This window comes from Xiphophorus hellerii, chromosome 23 (assembly GCF_003331165.1).
Source record: "Xiphophorus hellerii strain 12219 chromosome 23, Xiphophorus_hellerii-4.1, whole genome shotgun sequence".
Lineage (NCBI taxonomy): Eukaryota > Metazoa > Chordata > Actinopteri > Cyprinodontiformes > Poeciliidae > Xiphophorus > Xiphophorus hellerii.
Window position 1 is genome coordinate 2,748,955 of NC_045694.1, and position 16,770 is coordinate 2,765,724.

Sequence of the window (16,770 nt, forward strand, 5' to 3'; positions counted from 1 at the left end):
CCAAGATTAGGTTGGCAATCAGAAATAAATAAATAAAAAAAACATGTTATACTGATAGAGTTTCCCTGTCATGTGATGCACTGGCAGGGAATGTATGAATCATACAGTAAGCCGCTGCAGTCGTCTCATCCAGACTCTTCTTCATGCTCTACATGCCGCTCATCATAGCATCTCTGAAAATAGAATTTGACATATTCAGCCCACAACTGTTTGATTGCCCCATATATCTCTGTTAGCAGATGTTCGAGATGCCTCACCATATTCTTTTTTTGTCTGTGCACTCACCCTTTAATCTAGCTTCCTGGCTTCAGATGTCAACTCATAGGTTCATGCTCTATCAGATGGAAAAAAGTTTCCTCTTTGTCCACGTCCTTGAGTCCCTGCAGTGATACCTATTGTATTTTTATTTGGTATGTTTGGTATGTTTTGACATATTTTCTCTTAACCTGTCACTTCAATAGTTTTCTACTGACAACAAACTTCAGTAGAAGTGGTTGATCAAAATCCTATCAAGAAAGGTAAGACACAAAAGACATTTGCTTTAGAGAATGCTTAAGAGTCTTGGGAACACTTTGCCAATATAGAAACCAAAGTTAAAACATTTTTAAGCATATTTCCAAAAATAAATAAGTTAGTGATGTTAAGTAAAGGGATTTTCTCATAAAAAGACATTCCACTACTTTCTTTTGAATATTTCATCCATCCAGTGTCTAGTTTTTGCAGGGTTATGTGTAGGGGTTAAAACTGAAAAGGTTTTCTGTCAGACTTTATCATGTTATCTCTGAGCCACCAATTTAATTTGATGACTAAAAATAAACATATGAACCATTTGACTTTCCTGGGGGGCCAAGGAGAGGATCATTTTGCAAACACAAGCGTCAGCGTATTTCATTAAAATGTTACATTTTACAATATTGCAAGCGTTGTAAAAATTTAAAAATTTTGTCACCATCAAAACCATCAGATACAGTAGTGATATCACCAGAACTTGACAGTGGTACCATTATTTAACAGAAAAGTTTTTTGTTTTGTTTATCACAAACTGAAATGTCAGGGATAGATGACATTGATTGTCCACGTACAGGTTTTGAAAAGATGACATTTAAAAGTAGAATATCAGACCTTTAAGAAAACAACTTTTAAAAACATAAATGTGAGCTTAATGAATTATATCGTGCAAATGAATGTCAGACTGGACACCAAATATCCTCATGCAACACATGGAATTTAAACCATCATTCAGTGAAGCTGTTGGGCAGCAGAGGTTGCTTCCTGTCTGTGGACCTCCTGCAGAATCAGACATAAAAAGCAAGCAGGAAACGCAGAGCTTAGATCTGCTTGCCACAATAGATTGTTTCCCTGCAGCTGACACCTCCATATTGTTCATGCATTCTGTGTAATCTTATCTTGGATATTCATTTTCATTGCTCTAAAGGAAGCTACTCACGTCTTACTCCTGACAAGCTTTAAGCTTTTCACCTTCACCTCTTAACAGAAATTTGATTTAGTGGGACTGACTTGGGTTTTGAAGTTCTTTAAGAATAAAAAAGAAATAATATTCCAACTAAATCTCAAGAAACTTATTATGTCACTTGGGTCAAGGTATTTGATATACTATATCCACTGAACTTTCTTTTGAGGATTAAACATATTAAATGTGCATGCCCTCAATCTGGTGGTATTATCTCAGTTGTCTCCTTTATTAGGTTTAAATTCAAACTATAAAAAAACAATCCAAGGTGAACTTATGTTGGTGTTTATCACTGGTTCATTAATTAGTCAATCACATTTCAAGATTCCTGAATATGCAAAAACAATTGTCTGCCCCAGGGTAACATTTATTCTCAAAGCAATTAAAGCTTTAAAAGTAGAACTTAAAATCCAATCAGAAGAGTAAACCTAAACCTATACAATAAACCTCAGTCCTGGTCCTGGATAGGTCTCCACAAAGAAAGAAAAGCAGTAAAAAAAAAGAGAATTTGGCAATAGGATGATTGACAGTGGTCTTAAGTTTCATCAAACCTGAAGAAAGATCAATTTTTTTATTCTACAGATGATCATGTCTCCCAAAAGCGAATTTTAACATAATTTTTGCTCCTGTTTGGTCTGAATCAGCACATCTCTAGGCCTTGTGCAGGTTTAGCTGGAAGTAAAACAAGCTGTGGCCTGACTTTATCTAACTCATGTTGACATTTTTCTAGTTCACTTTGTAAGACCTTATCAGTACGAGTCCACCATCCTTTTACCAAAGTTAAAATCAACATATGAAAAAACATTTTTAGGTTTTCTTGCTTTGGAAAAAAAATGTCCCTGTGGGAAAACTGTTGTCTGTGCTCTTCTGCCAGCTAGAAATGTTCATCCAGATTTCACTTTGCTATGATAGAACAATGCTTTGTTCTGTCAAACACTCCACTCAGTTGGCTCAGACACATAAAAATAACTCATCTAAATATCCTGGCTAAGCCTGTATGGATACCACTTTGAGACAACAGATGCTAATAAAATCATTCACAGACAATGACTTTAAAAGTAAAACTGCTATAAAAATTAGCTTCTAATCAAATATAAACTGACAAACAAAACACCTCAGCTGTCTGTTGTATCCGATTCACAAACTAAGTCCTCTTCCCTCATCCTTTGATTTCGCTTTTAAATCCAAGTCATGGGGCAAAGTTATTTGTAGTGAAGGGACTGTTTTTTGAAGATGAGTAGAAATCTGTGCTCCAGGCCAATTTACTGCTACAAAACTCTCTGGATAACATGATCTTTGAAGGAAAAGTGCATGATCTTGTCCTTTTTAGTCTCCTCAGTCTCACATCCTTTCAATATAATACTTTTAGAAACGTTTATTCCTAAAAACAACAAACAAACAAAAAAACAGGAGAGGAACCCATTTGTACTGAAGTCATAGAGTGACAGACTTCAAGAAAGTGTGATTACAGATACTACTATCATCAACCTATCCATCATACATGTGACTCAAAGTAGTTTTTTATCTCAAAAAAGTTATTTTAATTGCTTTTAAAACCAATGGAAAGATCAGATTGTAACTTATTCTTGGCTTTTATTAATTTGTTGGTTTTCTGGCAGCTCTAATAAAAAATAACCCTGAATTTTAATTCTAACTAATATAGCTTAGTTAGGCAATTCAACATTTAGAGGCATTCATTATGTGTCTTGCCAAATCTTTCAAGAAATATATATTTTAGCAACCTTTTGCATAATATGAACCTCATTTAATTAGTCTGATTAGAGAACTAACCTTGGCAGGCACATAGTTGTTGAATGTTTCCATCAACACAGCTCACTTGGAAGTGACACATACAGTTTTTGCTGATCATTTTTTCTTGGAAAACTCAGCTATAGTCTGTATCAAAGTATGAAAGTAAACAGCGGGTGGCATGTCCCTGAAATAAACACGGGCTGCTTTGATATTCTGTTTGCTGTTATATTTTCTGTATTATTAGAAAGCTAACACAAAACAAAACCAGTAAGCAGAATTAATAAAGTTGAAAATGAGCCAGTAGGGATAAAAAGGGCACAAGCTAACTCACACTTATCAGGCTTACATACATGTGAAGTTTTGTTTTGTGAATGTAATTCTGATCTCTTCAGATTAAAAGGTTTTACTATTATTATTTCAGAGCTTTGTTTCAAGAAAGAGGAATAGCTAAGCTATGTGCATTGTACTGTTATTTTATATTCCATTCGCCACATTTTTCTTTCATTTGAATATCAGACAGATGTTCAGCTGCTTTTGACGTTCATCTTGCAGTTGAGGTCAGCAGAACTCTGCATAGCATTTACAACAATGTAGTTTTACTGAAGTGGAGTGAGTTCAAGTAGAGGAATAAACCATCAGTAAAGGTCCAGCCCCTCACCCTGTCTATTTTTGTTTCTGTAAGCTTCAATTGTTTCACCCATGTAGGTCATCTTTTGTCTGTGTGTGTTCTGGTGAGATAATACAAGAGCATATGTGTGAAGAGTTTGTCTTCAAACTGCAGGGGTTATTTTAACACAAACACAACAAGGCATGGAATCCACTCTATGTAATTCAGGTGAAGAGGTCAGAACAACAGGCGGCTTAATGCACAAAACCAAACAAACAACTTCCAGTCTAATCTTTGAGGGCCCAAACAGCAGAATATAAATGATTTCTGACTTTGTTTTTTAGCTTTATTGCTAAAACTAAAATAACAATTTGCTCATTTGCTGTTTTAAAGTATTTTGAAGTGACTTTAATATCCAAAAATATAAACTTTAAAAACCAATGACAGCAATACTAAACCACAACTTCTACTTAGGGTGAATGCAATTGATTATTAATGGACATTTTCTTTTTGGACTTTTACAAATTACAAAAAAAGATACAAAATGAAATAAATATTTAAAAACATAAAACAGTCCAGGGTTAAAATTGATTTTTGGTTCATATTAGAAGATTTTTACATATAAATTAGTACATTTATGTCATGTGACCAGATTTACAATAACAACAGTATTTTGTATGATGCCCTAAGGATATAATATACAATCTTCAATAAACAAAATAGTCTACAATACTCATAGACACTGTGAAGGTGCAATTTAATAAATTACTGTATCATTGAAAATCAATTTAATCTCAGTAAATTGGTTTAAAAATTCAAACTCGGATTATACCCTTTCATTACACACAGAGCAACATTTTTTTTCAGCTGTGGCTTATTCAAAGTTTTGTAGGCGATTTGATTACATAAAACCAATTAAACAAGGATTAAAACTTTTTTTCTCCTTAGTTTAAATAAGACACTTGTGTTGTTTCTTGTAGTTCTTTTAGGCTCAGGAGTGGCTTAAGACAAATGTGACAGTTGTAGACCATGTTCTCCATACACCTTGTTGGTTCTTTAAGCACTGACTCCAGCTGCAGTCCACACTTTGTGAATCTCATCCATACTGACTGGAATTTAATTCTTCTCAAAGCTTCAACTATTTTCAATATTCTTGAATTCAGCCAGCTTCTTTAGCAATAACCTAAGATGTAGGCTATATAATTAAAAACATGATCCACACTGAAAGCAATAAAAACAAGCATGTTGATTCCTTCCAAATGTAACAACTGATGAGGAAGTGGGCTTCACTTTTTGGCCTCTGAATGAGGCATAATTCCAATTCATTCCTAAAATGTTCATTAAAAACAATGGCTTTTTGGCCAAAAGCATATTTACACATTTCATTTGACAATGTTACATGCTAGTCATAATCTTACACACAAAAAACTTCTACATTTTTATGTAGAAAATAGAAAAAATCTCCATGTATGTACATTGTTGTATTCTAGAGGGAAATATTATGTTAAATTATACAGGAACATCAAACATTGACTGTAAAAATGAACCCAAATGATGTCTATTTTTCCAATTTCATTGAAACTACATCACAATGAGCAAAAGTTATGAACTGAAGTAAAAAATCACACAAGATAAAAAGGCAAACAGAAAAGTGAAACGATCTGTGTGAAACATTGTGCAAGAGGATTCCCAAGCCAGGGATTTCTCCATTGCTTTCATGGAAATTAGCTCCCTGATGCTTTCTGTTTTCCATTCTTCCTCCAAGTACTCATTTTTCTGCCCTTGCTGACAGAATTGAGCCATGACTTTGCCATGCTGTTTGCTTCTATGCCTTTGTGAGGAAAATAAGTACACAGGGTTTTAGCTCTTCATTGCTTTGTGGATCACTGTAGTTGTATATTTTGATACTCTACATAAAAATACATAACAAATGGTTGTTGTTTTTTTACCATTCTTAAGAGTTTTTGTCTGACAAAGTTGACTCCTGTACTTTTGGAATAGGATGAAGACAACACAAATCAAGTTTAAAGCTTCTGTAACAAATTATTATCCCTCTATTTCTTCACATTTACTTAAATTTAGGTGCAGATTTTTACTATTTTAAATCAGATTTATGTAATTTAAAAATCGCCTTCATTAGTAAAATATAAATCAATCATTCATCGGGATAACTTTGATCCCATGAGCATTGATGTAGGTGAGGAGGATGTTGGCTCGCTTCTCAATCACATCGATCAGTTTGTCGATGCCCTGTCGGCCGCCCTGACTTTCCCAGTACATCTGGTCCAGAAAGAGCGACTGGAGAAGTTTTTCCCTCAGCTTCCTGTTCCTCAACACAGACACGGCCTGCTCTGGCAGCCTAGGGAGAAACATGAAGAGTTTTGACTCAGTTTGTACATGTATCAAACAACTGTATTTATACTGAGATTAAATTACACACAGAGGGATTCTATCTACACATCCACCTTTCAGTCATATGCTACGTTTTGTTGTTGTGTCGCATAAAATTCAAATCAAACGCTCTAAAGCTTGCGGTTGTAATATGGAATATTGAAATATGTTAATCTATCACATAAAACTTTTGTAAGAAACTGTGAAATCATATCCTAGAATCTGAACATAGGTTCAGATGTAGCAAACTCACTCCTTGATTCCTTCCAGAAGCCTGAAGTCTAGATTGTCCTCATTGTGGTCGAAGAACCCTTTGTTGTTGATGAAGACCAGGTGCCTGAGGTCATGTTCCCTGTGCACGATGTTTGCCAGTTGTATGTTTTCCTGGTCCTTACACACATCATGGCGGCCCGGTTGAACACACACGTCCTCCTGCCGTGGTCTGAATCCGCAGCAGCTCGGATCCAGACGGTTGTGAATCTAATGAGAAAGTTCACATTTCTTCAAAAAACAGAAGAACAGCTCAAGCTGGGATTTACAGATTTTAAATTAGGATTCAGATCTTTTTTTTATCCCCATTGCATGAGGTTGATAACGTAGGTAAACCCTTTATTCAATATTTTCCCCCACTCCATTTTGCATCCATAACATCCACTTTAATATGAGAAAATCAGGTATAAAAGGTTTAGCCAGGAAAAAAACACCTCATGCTGATTCCTCTTTAGTGTCTCTTTGACTCCAGTTACCATTTTATATAATTTAAAGGAACAACAATTAGACCACCATGTAGCTGCATGACATCATCGCAGAGGGGATTCTCTCCTTAAGCCTAAAAAGGCAGAACCTCCCGCTATAAAACACCTGCTGCCTCCACAGGGAATGATGACCATAAATTAGATTAAAGCACTCATTCAATTTTTGCTCTAAACAAAACAACATGATGCAAGAAAAATTTCAGACTGAAAAAATCCGACAACCTGCTAAAATTCAACAGCTGCTTAATCCTAGAAAACAACACTTAAATACTCACAATGCTATTCTTGTTTAAGCCAACATTCCTCTCTAAGTGCTCCTCCATCTGTAAGCCTGCATCAGTTAAATGTGACTAGTTAATATATGAGTTCGCAAATATTACAGAAGGGTACCCATTACACCATAAATGTATAAAGAATAAATGATATTAACTGATGTTTGGTTATTCATAAAACTGAAGCACACATTTATGTAATAAAATGGTTTTTCCAAACTTATCTGGAGAGTTTTCAAAGAAATCCAGTTTCCACTTTTTCTGCTTTCTTTATAAATAGAGTATTTGCTGTCAGTGCCAAAATATGATCCACAGAGACCTCCCACACAGGAAATGAGCAACAGGACAGGACATGGATGATGAATTGTCTGTTTATTCTTTTCTTTTTTTGATTACTAAACACATCTTTTAGAGCTTTGTGTTGTTGACTGACAAAAGAAAGAAAGCTTTTTTTATGAATCACATTGGAAGCTTCAAAGTAAATTAAAAACAAAGCATGAATGTGATAAGAGATTTATTGAATGTTAACAATAAAATAACTTTAAGTAGCACTTTTCCCCAAACGTTAGCTCAGTTTTTGATGTTACTGTGGTGAAGAGGTGAATCCAAAATGTATTCTTCTATAAAGGCTTTTCTCATTAGATTTAAGACATCTAAATAGATCTAAGAGCACATCTAAATAGTAATTATACCTATAGGGACATAGTGCTGCAGAAGATAGTGGAAGAAAGGATTAAAGAAGCAATTTGTCTTCAGAAACTTTCATAGCACCAAATCTAATGAGACGCTCCAGCTGCATTTTTATGGATTCAGAGTAATACAAAAACCATTTATTTGTCTGCAATGTTAAATTTAAAGCTTTAATCCATCAGAGTTTTTACCTGTAGCAAAAAGTCAAAAAGAGCTAATTTGCTCCATTCACTGTGGTAAATTGAAGAGCATCCAGAATTGGACTTTGGGTTGACATTTCTTTGCCAACACCTCTGTGTCAGTGAGTTCTGGTACTCCCTCCATGTCATCCTCACAGTAGTTGGGCCTGCAGCAAGGTCTTTGGGGTGTAGCGATGCATCCCATAGAACCACCTGGCAGGCCTGGCCATCTAAAGTGACAAAAGACCAGGGATTAAATTGTTGGATTAGAGCACACGTGACATCTAAACCTTCATGAACCACAGATATCTGTTCTGTTTCAATTCAGTTCGCTAGGATCACTAAAAAACTCATTTTGAACCCTATAATTGAGCAGATAAAGGCAGAGGAGAGAGAAACAATCTGCTCTCCAAGATAAGACTCATATGTTTCCACAGTCCTCTAAGGTCTGTTAACACTGATGTTGTAATTTTCCATATGTGATGTATCAAAAAAGATTTACTGCTATTTCTTCCCAAACAAGGATAAAAGGTGAACTGAAGCAACCATGGGTATCTGAACCTAAAGCTCAGGGCAAAAATAATGTGTCTCTCCTGGTTCAGCTTAACATATTTAGAAATTTTTCATATCCATCACGAATATGAAAGCAGATGAAGACATTAGTCACAGGCTGGATTATTGTAATGCAAGGTAGAAAAACAAAGAAAAGACACTTGCTTCCAGTTGCAATATGCTTCCAACATCTTTGCATATAGAAAGATGAAAAGTGTGCTTCAGCTCTGTGGTATTAGAAAAATAAGTGCAGAACCTGGGGAAAGTATTTATACCTGAACTTTTGTGTATTCAGTCACATATATGTATTTTATTGGGATTTTATGTCATATAGCAAAAAAAGGCATTGAATCATTGCTAAGCAAGGGGAAATTGTTCATGATTTTTAATTATTTTTGTTATTGTGTATTTTTACAATTAAAAAAGCCGGAATTTTTAAGACTCTTCCACATTTGGTAGACGACCATGTCTTGATGGGGTTGCAGCCCTTCATTTTTCTCTTTGACTTGTCTTCTGTGTTCCTCTGTCTTTATGAACCATTTGTTCACCAACATTCTCTAAAAAACCTTCACAGAACCTCTGGGTTTATGACAGCATTGGTTGATTCAATCGGGTTACTCCTAAAAACACCAGATTTTATTTGGGGTTTTCAAACTAAAGGAAACTTAACAGTCATTGCACACCTTTGATATTTGAAAGCCATACATCATGTTCTCTCTACTTTGCAACGAAGTGTTCATTTGTGTAGGTCTGTCACATAACAGGTTTGTGATTTCAGTGTGACAAAATGTGAAAAGTCCAACTAATTTAAGATGTTCATTCTCTAGTGAAACAAAGTAAAACCTGCAAAATGAAAAACAACAGAATGCATGTTGGTGGTTTAAAAGAAATGTTTTTGGGAAAAAAATGCTTTCAAACCACCGCAAATAAACAACCTATGGATTATATCTAATCTAAATAAAAATGAAAACCTACCGTTCAAAAAGCCAAACTTTCTGCTTACCGCAGGTATTGTCCTATTGAGGCCGAGCACCCTATCCAAATGGAAAGCAAATACCTCCGCGTTTCCCACGGAGCAGTGGATAATTCCGCACTGGCCTCCACATACATTATTTCTATTCAAGTGTTTTTGGCTGACCAGACGGTTCATGTCTGCACCCTCAAATATCACGAGCGAAGGTGCGTCCAGACGAGGAATTTCTTTTATGCGCAAAACTTTGGCATCCGCAAGAAAGCGCATGCTTTTCACGTCCTGTGCGCTGAACCACGGAGGTGTCATTTCGCTGTAAATTCGGATACTACTAAAACGAGGGTCTGTTCCATCGTTGTAAGACTTTAAGGAGAAGTCCACAAGACTTCCCCCTTTCCTCGATGTCTTAAGTCCAGTGCTGCGGTTTCCTTTGCCCGTTTCCCGTTCCACGCTGAATCGTTTGCGCTGCGTAATTGTTGGATGGATTGTTTTTGTTCTCACTTTCTTTCTCAGCTTTGGTCGAATTGTGCCTCGAATATTTACTGGTTTAAGACGCTTGAATTTTAGCGTTACGTAGACCACATTGAACAGGGTCGGGACCTCCAAACTAGCTTGGGTTTGCAGGTCAGAAGTGGCCGGTGGTTCACCGTCTAAGTGATGCTCGCCGCGGGTGTTCCGCTTCTGCTCCTCGTTACTCCTTCTGCTCCGGGGTTGCTCTAAATGCCCAACTTTTAAAACCAAAAACAACAAGTTGACCAAACACAGAATCGCTATAATCAAAGTTCTTTTGGAAGGAGAGCACCTCCTAAAGCTACGGGTGAGTTTTCGAAAGGGAAAATAACACCAGTGGACGCGGTACTTCCCCATTGTAATTTATTAAAGCTGAAAGTGTTTTTTCACTTAGCTCAAACTGGGGTGGAGCGCGAGTTTGAAACTCAGCTAGGAGGAAAGGCTTTCTTAAAGTTTAGAGACAGCAATAATAGACAGACTCGCAACCTCAAACAATAATTTAAAAGCATAATTCACATGGGTTACCGTGCAATGATTCATATGATAATTCACCTCTTCACATTCTGAATATTTCATTCAAACATTTTATAAGGTATCATAACAATATAGATCCCATACATATGACTAAGCATATTTTTCATATCCAATTTATTGTGACACTCAAGAAAATTTGTCTGAAGTACTGTGACCTTTCTGAAAATACATTGTCTTTTAAAAAACAACTATCCGTTTTACTGACACCAACCAATTTATTAAGTTCTAAAATATATTTCTAATTATGAAAGCGGAATCATTCAGGCATGCCTATTTTCCCGCGGTTTAGGCGACATCTAGCGGTTTTAATCTTTGGGTTTTAACATCTCAATGCAGGATGCTCACACTGGGAAAGAATAACAAACAGCCCATCGATGGAACAGGTTAGAAAGGAAAACACTTAAAAGAAGGAAGAAAACAGGTTCTAGTGTAGGCAGCATTCTGCCAGGGAACAATAGACAGAGCAGTTCCTGGTCCAACTCGCAGCGAGTTTAAATATGGAACTATTGTCTCCTGGCTCTATGGTCTCTAGAGGGGCCAGGAGAATGAGTCATCAAACAAGAGTTGTTGTTAAGGAATGCAATTTTGCAGGTCTTTAAAAAAAAAGTTAAAAATTTAATAAATTGTTAGTGAATTTACATCCAAAACTAATTACAAAATGAAATTAGACTCTGATGTCATCTTGTCGTCATGCGTGCTGGGCCTCCCCGGAAGCTCCGCGGCTTTATTTAATGTGCCAGGTTCGGGTGATTGGATAACTGGCGGCACCTGCTTGCTCTCTAGGCCTCTGCAGACTCCCACGCGTGGCCTCTTGTGGTGTTTTAAGGTTGTGGAAAGTTTGTGTTGAGAGGGAAAAAAACAAGTATTGCATTTTCATGATGCCTCTGGTAAAATGCTCGCCTGTGTTTTTATTTATCGCGTCGTTATTGATGGTGAGATGCCTCTGCGCTGACGGTGGGTTAACGAGTCTTTGAATTGCTCTGTGATTAATGTGGAGCTCACTGAGCTTCACATAAATAAAACACCCCACAACGCCTTGTGGGGTGTTTTATTTATTTATTTATTTTTGCAAACTGTCATATTAAATTGTTTGCCCTGAAATTTATCCATATGCTTTAGGGTGTAATGAAACTAGGATTTGCTCCCAGGAAACTGTTGTCTCCAGTAACTCCACAAACGTCACTAATTTTGCTTATGGATTAATTGCAAACATGGCTGCTGTGGTTCTGTATGGAAGCACCTATGTTCCAATCAAAAGAATAGAAACAGGAGATGGTAAGTGGAAGAAATCTGGTGTAAGATTTCTTACATTCTACATTTAATGCAAAACTTTTTTTCTTTTCTTTTTTTTTTTTTGTAGGTATGTTCTATCATTTTGTGAGCTGTGCCTCAATATGGGTTGTATCTCTTTTTGGCGATCTGTTGCTGCGGACACCCAAATTCCACCCTCTTGCAATGCTCGGTGGTATGATCTGGGCCACAGGTATCGTCTCTGGAAATCACAACTTAAAGCAAAAAAAAAAAAAAAACTCTTTCTGCAGTGTGGCATCATATGGTGCAGAAGATGGGCTCAAGATATGAAACAGGAGTCCTTTTACTGCAGTCAATCAAAAACGTCATGGTCTCTTCTGTGAGAAATGGCCAGTTCTGAGTACACAGTCAATTTCACCATAAGTCACTGCAGGCTCCATGAAACTGGCTAGAACTGTATCTAGAGAAGATGTGAATTGTCATTTTTATGAGTTTCTTTAGGCATGCTCTTGTGTTGCTGAAAGGTTATGCAAATTTAAAAGTGGAATATTTTAAAGTCTAAGGAGAAATGTTTGCTTTCTGACTCGATTAGTTTCTGTTTTGTTCACTGTATACTAAGGAGCTGCTTTAAGTATTCACAAATTCAATAACGGTCTTTAAAACCTCAAGTCTTTCAAATGGGTTTTAAAATTTTGTGGATGATTATTAGTCAAATATTTTACACAGAACAACCTTTTTCATTCACAGGAAGTGTGGCAGCTGTTACCATTGTTAAAGCAATTGGACTTGGTCTTGGAATTTTAATTTGGGGATCGTCCAGTTTGTTGATGGGCTGGGCCAGTTCTAGGTAAGAAATGTGACTGCATGAATCTCTGAATTGATTTTTCTGCCTTTTGATGGGAATCTTTAGGTTGACATAAAAATGGATATCACTGTTTGAAACAGATTTGGGTGGTTCGGGATTGATGCTCAGGATGTTTCCAGGCCAATACTGAATTACTGTGGAGCTGGTTTGTGTCTGCTCAGGTGAGCTATGCAACACTTAGCAGCCTTCGTCACTGGATTTTTGATGTAATGTAGCAGTCATGATGTTTGGAAAATCTGGTCTCTGTTTTATTCCCTCTAGTGGCCTGGTGTTTTTCTTTGTGAGAAGTGATGTGAAGCTCCATCCAGAGTCAGAAACAATCCCTCTACTAATTGACAAGGTGGGTGATTTGGGTGGGTGATTTGTTTTTTGGGTTTTTTTTGTTTAACTGTGAATTGCAAAAAAACAACTTTTTTGCAGAGTTCACTTTCTGGCAGTTTCGTATACCACTCCTCTGCATACTGGATTGATGCCATTGGACCAAAGACGAGGCGAATCATGTAAGGTTAAACATTGCCTTGGTTCGATCTCACAGCTTGTATTTGGGTGACAAAACAAATTGGTAATTTAATGAATCATCACCACTGGACATAATTCATTCTGAGACGCCACAATAATTATACATGCTGCTGATGTTCACCTGCACTATTAACTCAAAAGTTTAGATTTTCTTAGCAGATGTCAAGGGCTGTAGCCTTTGTTTGGAAAGCTGATTCTACCCCAAGAATGCATATTTAGTTATCATAAAGAGATTGGATTTCTTTCTTTGAGAAATGACAGGCAGGAATTATACCATGAAGCATCAGATGCAAAAGGATTTCTTATGTTTTTGATACTAAAATGGCTTTGGAAGTGAATGTCTAGTATTCACTTTGCTAAATTGTGTGACTAGGCATGGCATTTATCAGTTCTGTAGGAAAAAAATGTTAAAATTAACATACAAATTGAGCAAGGTCTCAAAGGAGATTAAAAGTGCATCTTTCATCCAGTTTTTCACTCTTTGTATTCTCTTCATCAGTGGTTGCCTGCTTGCCGTTATGGCAGGCTTGCTGTACGGCTCTTCATTCATACCTGTTCTCTACATAAAGAACCATTCAGCGTGTCATGACAGCATTTTTTATGGAGCCAGTGTCTACGGTAGGTTTTTAGTCTTTGATAAGACTTCTAATTTTGAACCTTCAGCTTGCTGCTATTCCCAAATGAGCATGAAATAAAAGGGAAAAATTAAAATGTCATGCTGGCTATCAGGATTGCTTCCACTCTTGATCTATACATGAAGAGCAGTGATCCCTCCCCATGCTGAGAAGTAGCTTTAACTGAAGTTTTTTTTTTTTTGCAGATCTTGACTATGTTCATGCACAGACCTCTGGTGTTTTCCTTGCAAGCTCAGTGTACTTCACCATCTACTGTGCCGTGATGAAAAACAAACCCAGGGTTTACCCCAAAGCCATTTTACCAGGTAGCAGCTCATTTTAATAGTCTTTCACCAGGCCTATTTTAACAGGTGAAGATATCATGTTTAAACACAAATGACTAACTTACAATGCCAAAATAATCAAACTGCTCATTTATATGGAAAATTCTGTTTGCTCACACTTGTAATTAACCTTGCAGCAAGAAGTAACAAGTGTATGGTTTACTGAAGATGGAAACCAAATGTAGTTGAGCTTATTGCATTTCTGTGTAACCAATGTCAAGACTTATGCCGTTATCATTTTCCACATGCTCTTTTTCTAAGAATCAAGAAAACATTTTGCCCAAGAGGCCACTAAAATATCTAATAATAGCTCCAGTTTGACCCTAAGACAGAATCGGCTGCTGTTTTGAAAATGTCATGTAATCGCTTCCTGTTGCTTAGTGGCATATAGTCATGCCAGGAGTCAGTGTTTAAGTTCTGGACAATTATTTGGGATAGAAGCTTTTTTTTCATTTTAAACCATATGTGTGTGTAAACTATTTGACCTTTTTTGTGGTTTTAAAAATATTCTCTCTGCTCTGGCTGTACTTCAGGATTTCTGTCAGGATTTATGTGGACAATGGGCACATACTGCTGGTTCCTGGCCACCAACTACCTGGGTGCTGTTGTTACCTACCCCATTGTCACTGCAGTAAGTAAATCATGTCCTGACAAATTTACTTTTTTAAATTCTTTAGATTTCTTACTACGTACAGTTGGAGCACACTTCACCGTTGAACATTTCTCCAGTCTTTCTGTAACTGCACTTCATCAAAGCAGTTGCTGAGTTAACCAGAAAATGGCATTTCTTCAGTTTCTACTCTTTAAAATCTCTAATTTGAAGGAATTTTTGTATGTTCTAAATATTTTTGTGTTTGGTGCTCTAAATGTTAATTGCTTCAAAGAAACTTGCAATAGTTTAACAGAAGGAGCAATAAACTTAAAGGAATCCAGTTTGACGTGGTCTTGCTTTAACTTTGGCTCTACTATGAATGCAAACACTTTCTGTTTGGGGTTCAGTTGCCACATTGCATGTCCCCTCAGTGTTGGGAGTTGTTTCCATTAATTCTGTCTTTACTTCAGAGGTGTGACTTTTTATTGTATAATAAATGACTGAGTTTTAGGTCTCGGTGCCTGCTCTCATAGCCAACACTACTATAGTCAAATATGTTAATTTGTTGAAACTGGACCAAAAACATACTGACCTTTTGATCTATACATCTTAAGACTTAACCCTCAGTGGATCTTTGACAGCTTTACATAAGACATAAATTGCTTACACTTGTTAAACTGAATATTGACCTTTTGCCCCGAGACAAAAAACATCTATTTATAGATGTTGCAATAGCACAGTGTTTCTCAACTCGTGTCCTCACGCCACCCTGCCCTGCATGTTTTAGGTGTTTCCCTTCTGCCACACACCTGGATTGAATCTTTGGGTGATTAACAGGCTTCTGCAGTACTTGGTGGCTGCAGAAGACTTCACGCAATCATTTGAATCAGTCGTTCTGGTATAGAGACACATATGTAGATATGCAAGTTGAAGGTTGATGTGTAGAGCAGGGGGGCCTGAGGACTGGAATTGAGAAGCACTGCAATAGCAACAGATATATCTCATCTTTATGAAGATGGGTGGTAAATGGTGAAAGTCTGTAAATGGCTTTTTGTGTTCTGTAGGGCTACGGTCTGGTCGCAGCGCTGTGGGGATCCTTGGTGTTCAGAGAGATTAAGGTAAGGTGTGAAATGTCAAATGGCTTTGCTTAGATTTCTCCAGAGGATAGTTATGACAAATCTGTTTCCTTTTCTGCAGGGTTTGATGAACGGCCTCATCTTCTTCTTTGCTACCTGTGTAGTGTTGACTGGCTCTGTGCTAACTGCCATTTCAAAGCTCTGAAAGCTAAAATGACCCATTTGTAGCTGACTTTCCTTCACTGACTTAGACTTTTAAAATAAAAGATCTTGGAATTCATTTTAAATCCACAAGAAGCTAAATCAGTCTTACTTTGTAAGATTGAAAACAAGATATATTTGTAACTAAAAATATTTTTAGTCACTTAATCTTAAACCCACATTTGATACTTTAACACCCTTTAAAGGTTGTTCTAAAATATTGCACATATATTTACATTATGACCTGGTGGTGGGGTTTTGCATCAATCCGTTGTATTTTTGTGATGTCTATTAAAATAACTTGAATATTATGTATGTTTTTTTTCTACTGGAATCAAATTTCAGAAGTGGTGAAAAACTTATGAAATTTGATATATATTGCATGCTCCAATGCTCCAGTACCCAATTGTGCATCTTCAGGTTTATTTTAATTTCTTAAGTAATAACTGATATTAGATAAATTAGACTTAAATATTTATTGCAAAGGGAAGAAAATGTATGAGATGTCAAGTTTATTTGGAAAAGGTTAGATAAAATCTGATTTGAGGTAAAGAGTGAATTTCACCATCATAACCCAGAAAGCATTGGTTTTTGGTAAAGTAGTGTTTGGCATTTATGCTTCAGT

The 16,770-nt window shown here is 36.6% G+C and overlaps 2 protein-coding genes across 2 annotated transcripts; one reads left to right on the forward strand and one right to left on the reverse strand.

Annotated features, from left to right (window-relative positions):
* Nucleotides 1-2,899: 2,899 nt before the first annotated feature.
* gask1b (golgi associated kinase 1B) lies at nt 2,900-10,606 on the reverse strand. Its single transcript, XM_032555764.1, has 4 exons — nt 9,645-10,606; nt 8,130-8,347; nt 6,475-6,701; nt 2,900-6,189 (listed from the first exon to the last, which is right to left on the reverse strand). Exons 1-4 carry the CDS (start codon nt 10,504-10,506, stop codon nt 5,982-5,984), a joined length of 1,515 nt encoding a protein of 504 aa, XP_032411655.1. The 5' UTR covers nt 10,507-10,606; the 3' UTR covers nt 2,900-5,981.
* A 431-nt stretch (nt 10,607-11,037) lies between these two features.
* tmem144b (transmembrane protein 144b) lies at nt 11,038-16,456 on the forward strand. The gene is made up of 12 exons (XM_032555765.1): nt 11,038-11,637; nt 11,803-11,958; nt 12,044-12,166; nt 12,682-12,781; nt 12,880-12,960; nt 13,061-13,139; nt 13,220-13,299; nt 13,818-13,936; nt 14,139-14,258; nt 14,810-14,907; nt 15,933-15,986; nt 16,066-16,456. Exons 1-12 carry the CDS (start codon nt 11,559-11,561, stop codon nt 16,147-16,149), a joined length of 1,173 nt encoding a protein of 390 aa, XP_032411656.1. The 5' UTR covers nt 11,038-11,558; the 3' UTR covers nt 16,150-16,456.
* Nucleotides 16,457-16,770: the final 314 nt, after the last annotated feature.

What these genes read in the sequence shown, in the direction of transcription:
- gask1b (XM_032555764.1), bottom strand. Translation starts at nt 10,506, where the DNA reads ATGGGGAAGTACCGCGTCCACTGGTGTTATTTTCCCTTTCGAAAACTC. An exon ending in AAAGTTTGGCTTTTTGAACG is followed by an intron (nt 8,348 to 9,644) that starts GTAGGTTTTCAT and finishes TTGTCACTTTAG; the next exon opens with ATGGCCAGGCCTGCCAGGTG. An exon ending in CTTCTGGAAGGAATCAAGGA is followed by an intron (nt 6,190 to 6,474) that starts GTGAGTTTGCTA and finishes GTTTCTCCCTAG; the next exon opens with GCTGCCAGAGCAGGCCGTGT.
- tmem144b (XM_032555765.1), top strand. Translation starts at nt 11,559, where the DNA reads ATGATGCCTCTGGTAAAATGCTCGCCTGTGTTTTTATTTATCGCGTCG. An exon ending in GCTGGTTTGTGTCTGCTCAG is followed by an intron (nt 12,961 to 13,060) that starts GTGAGCTATGCA and finishes TATTCCCTCTAG; the next exon opens with TGGCCTGGTGTTTTTCTTTG. An exon ending in CCCCAAAGCCATTTTACCAG is followed by an intron (nt 14,259 to 14,809) that starts GTAGCAGCTCAT and finishes GCTGTACTTCAG; the next exon opens with GATTTCTGTCAGGATTTATG.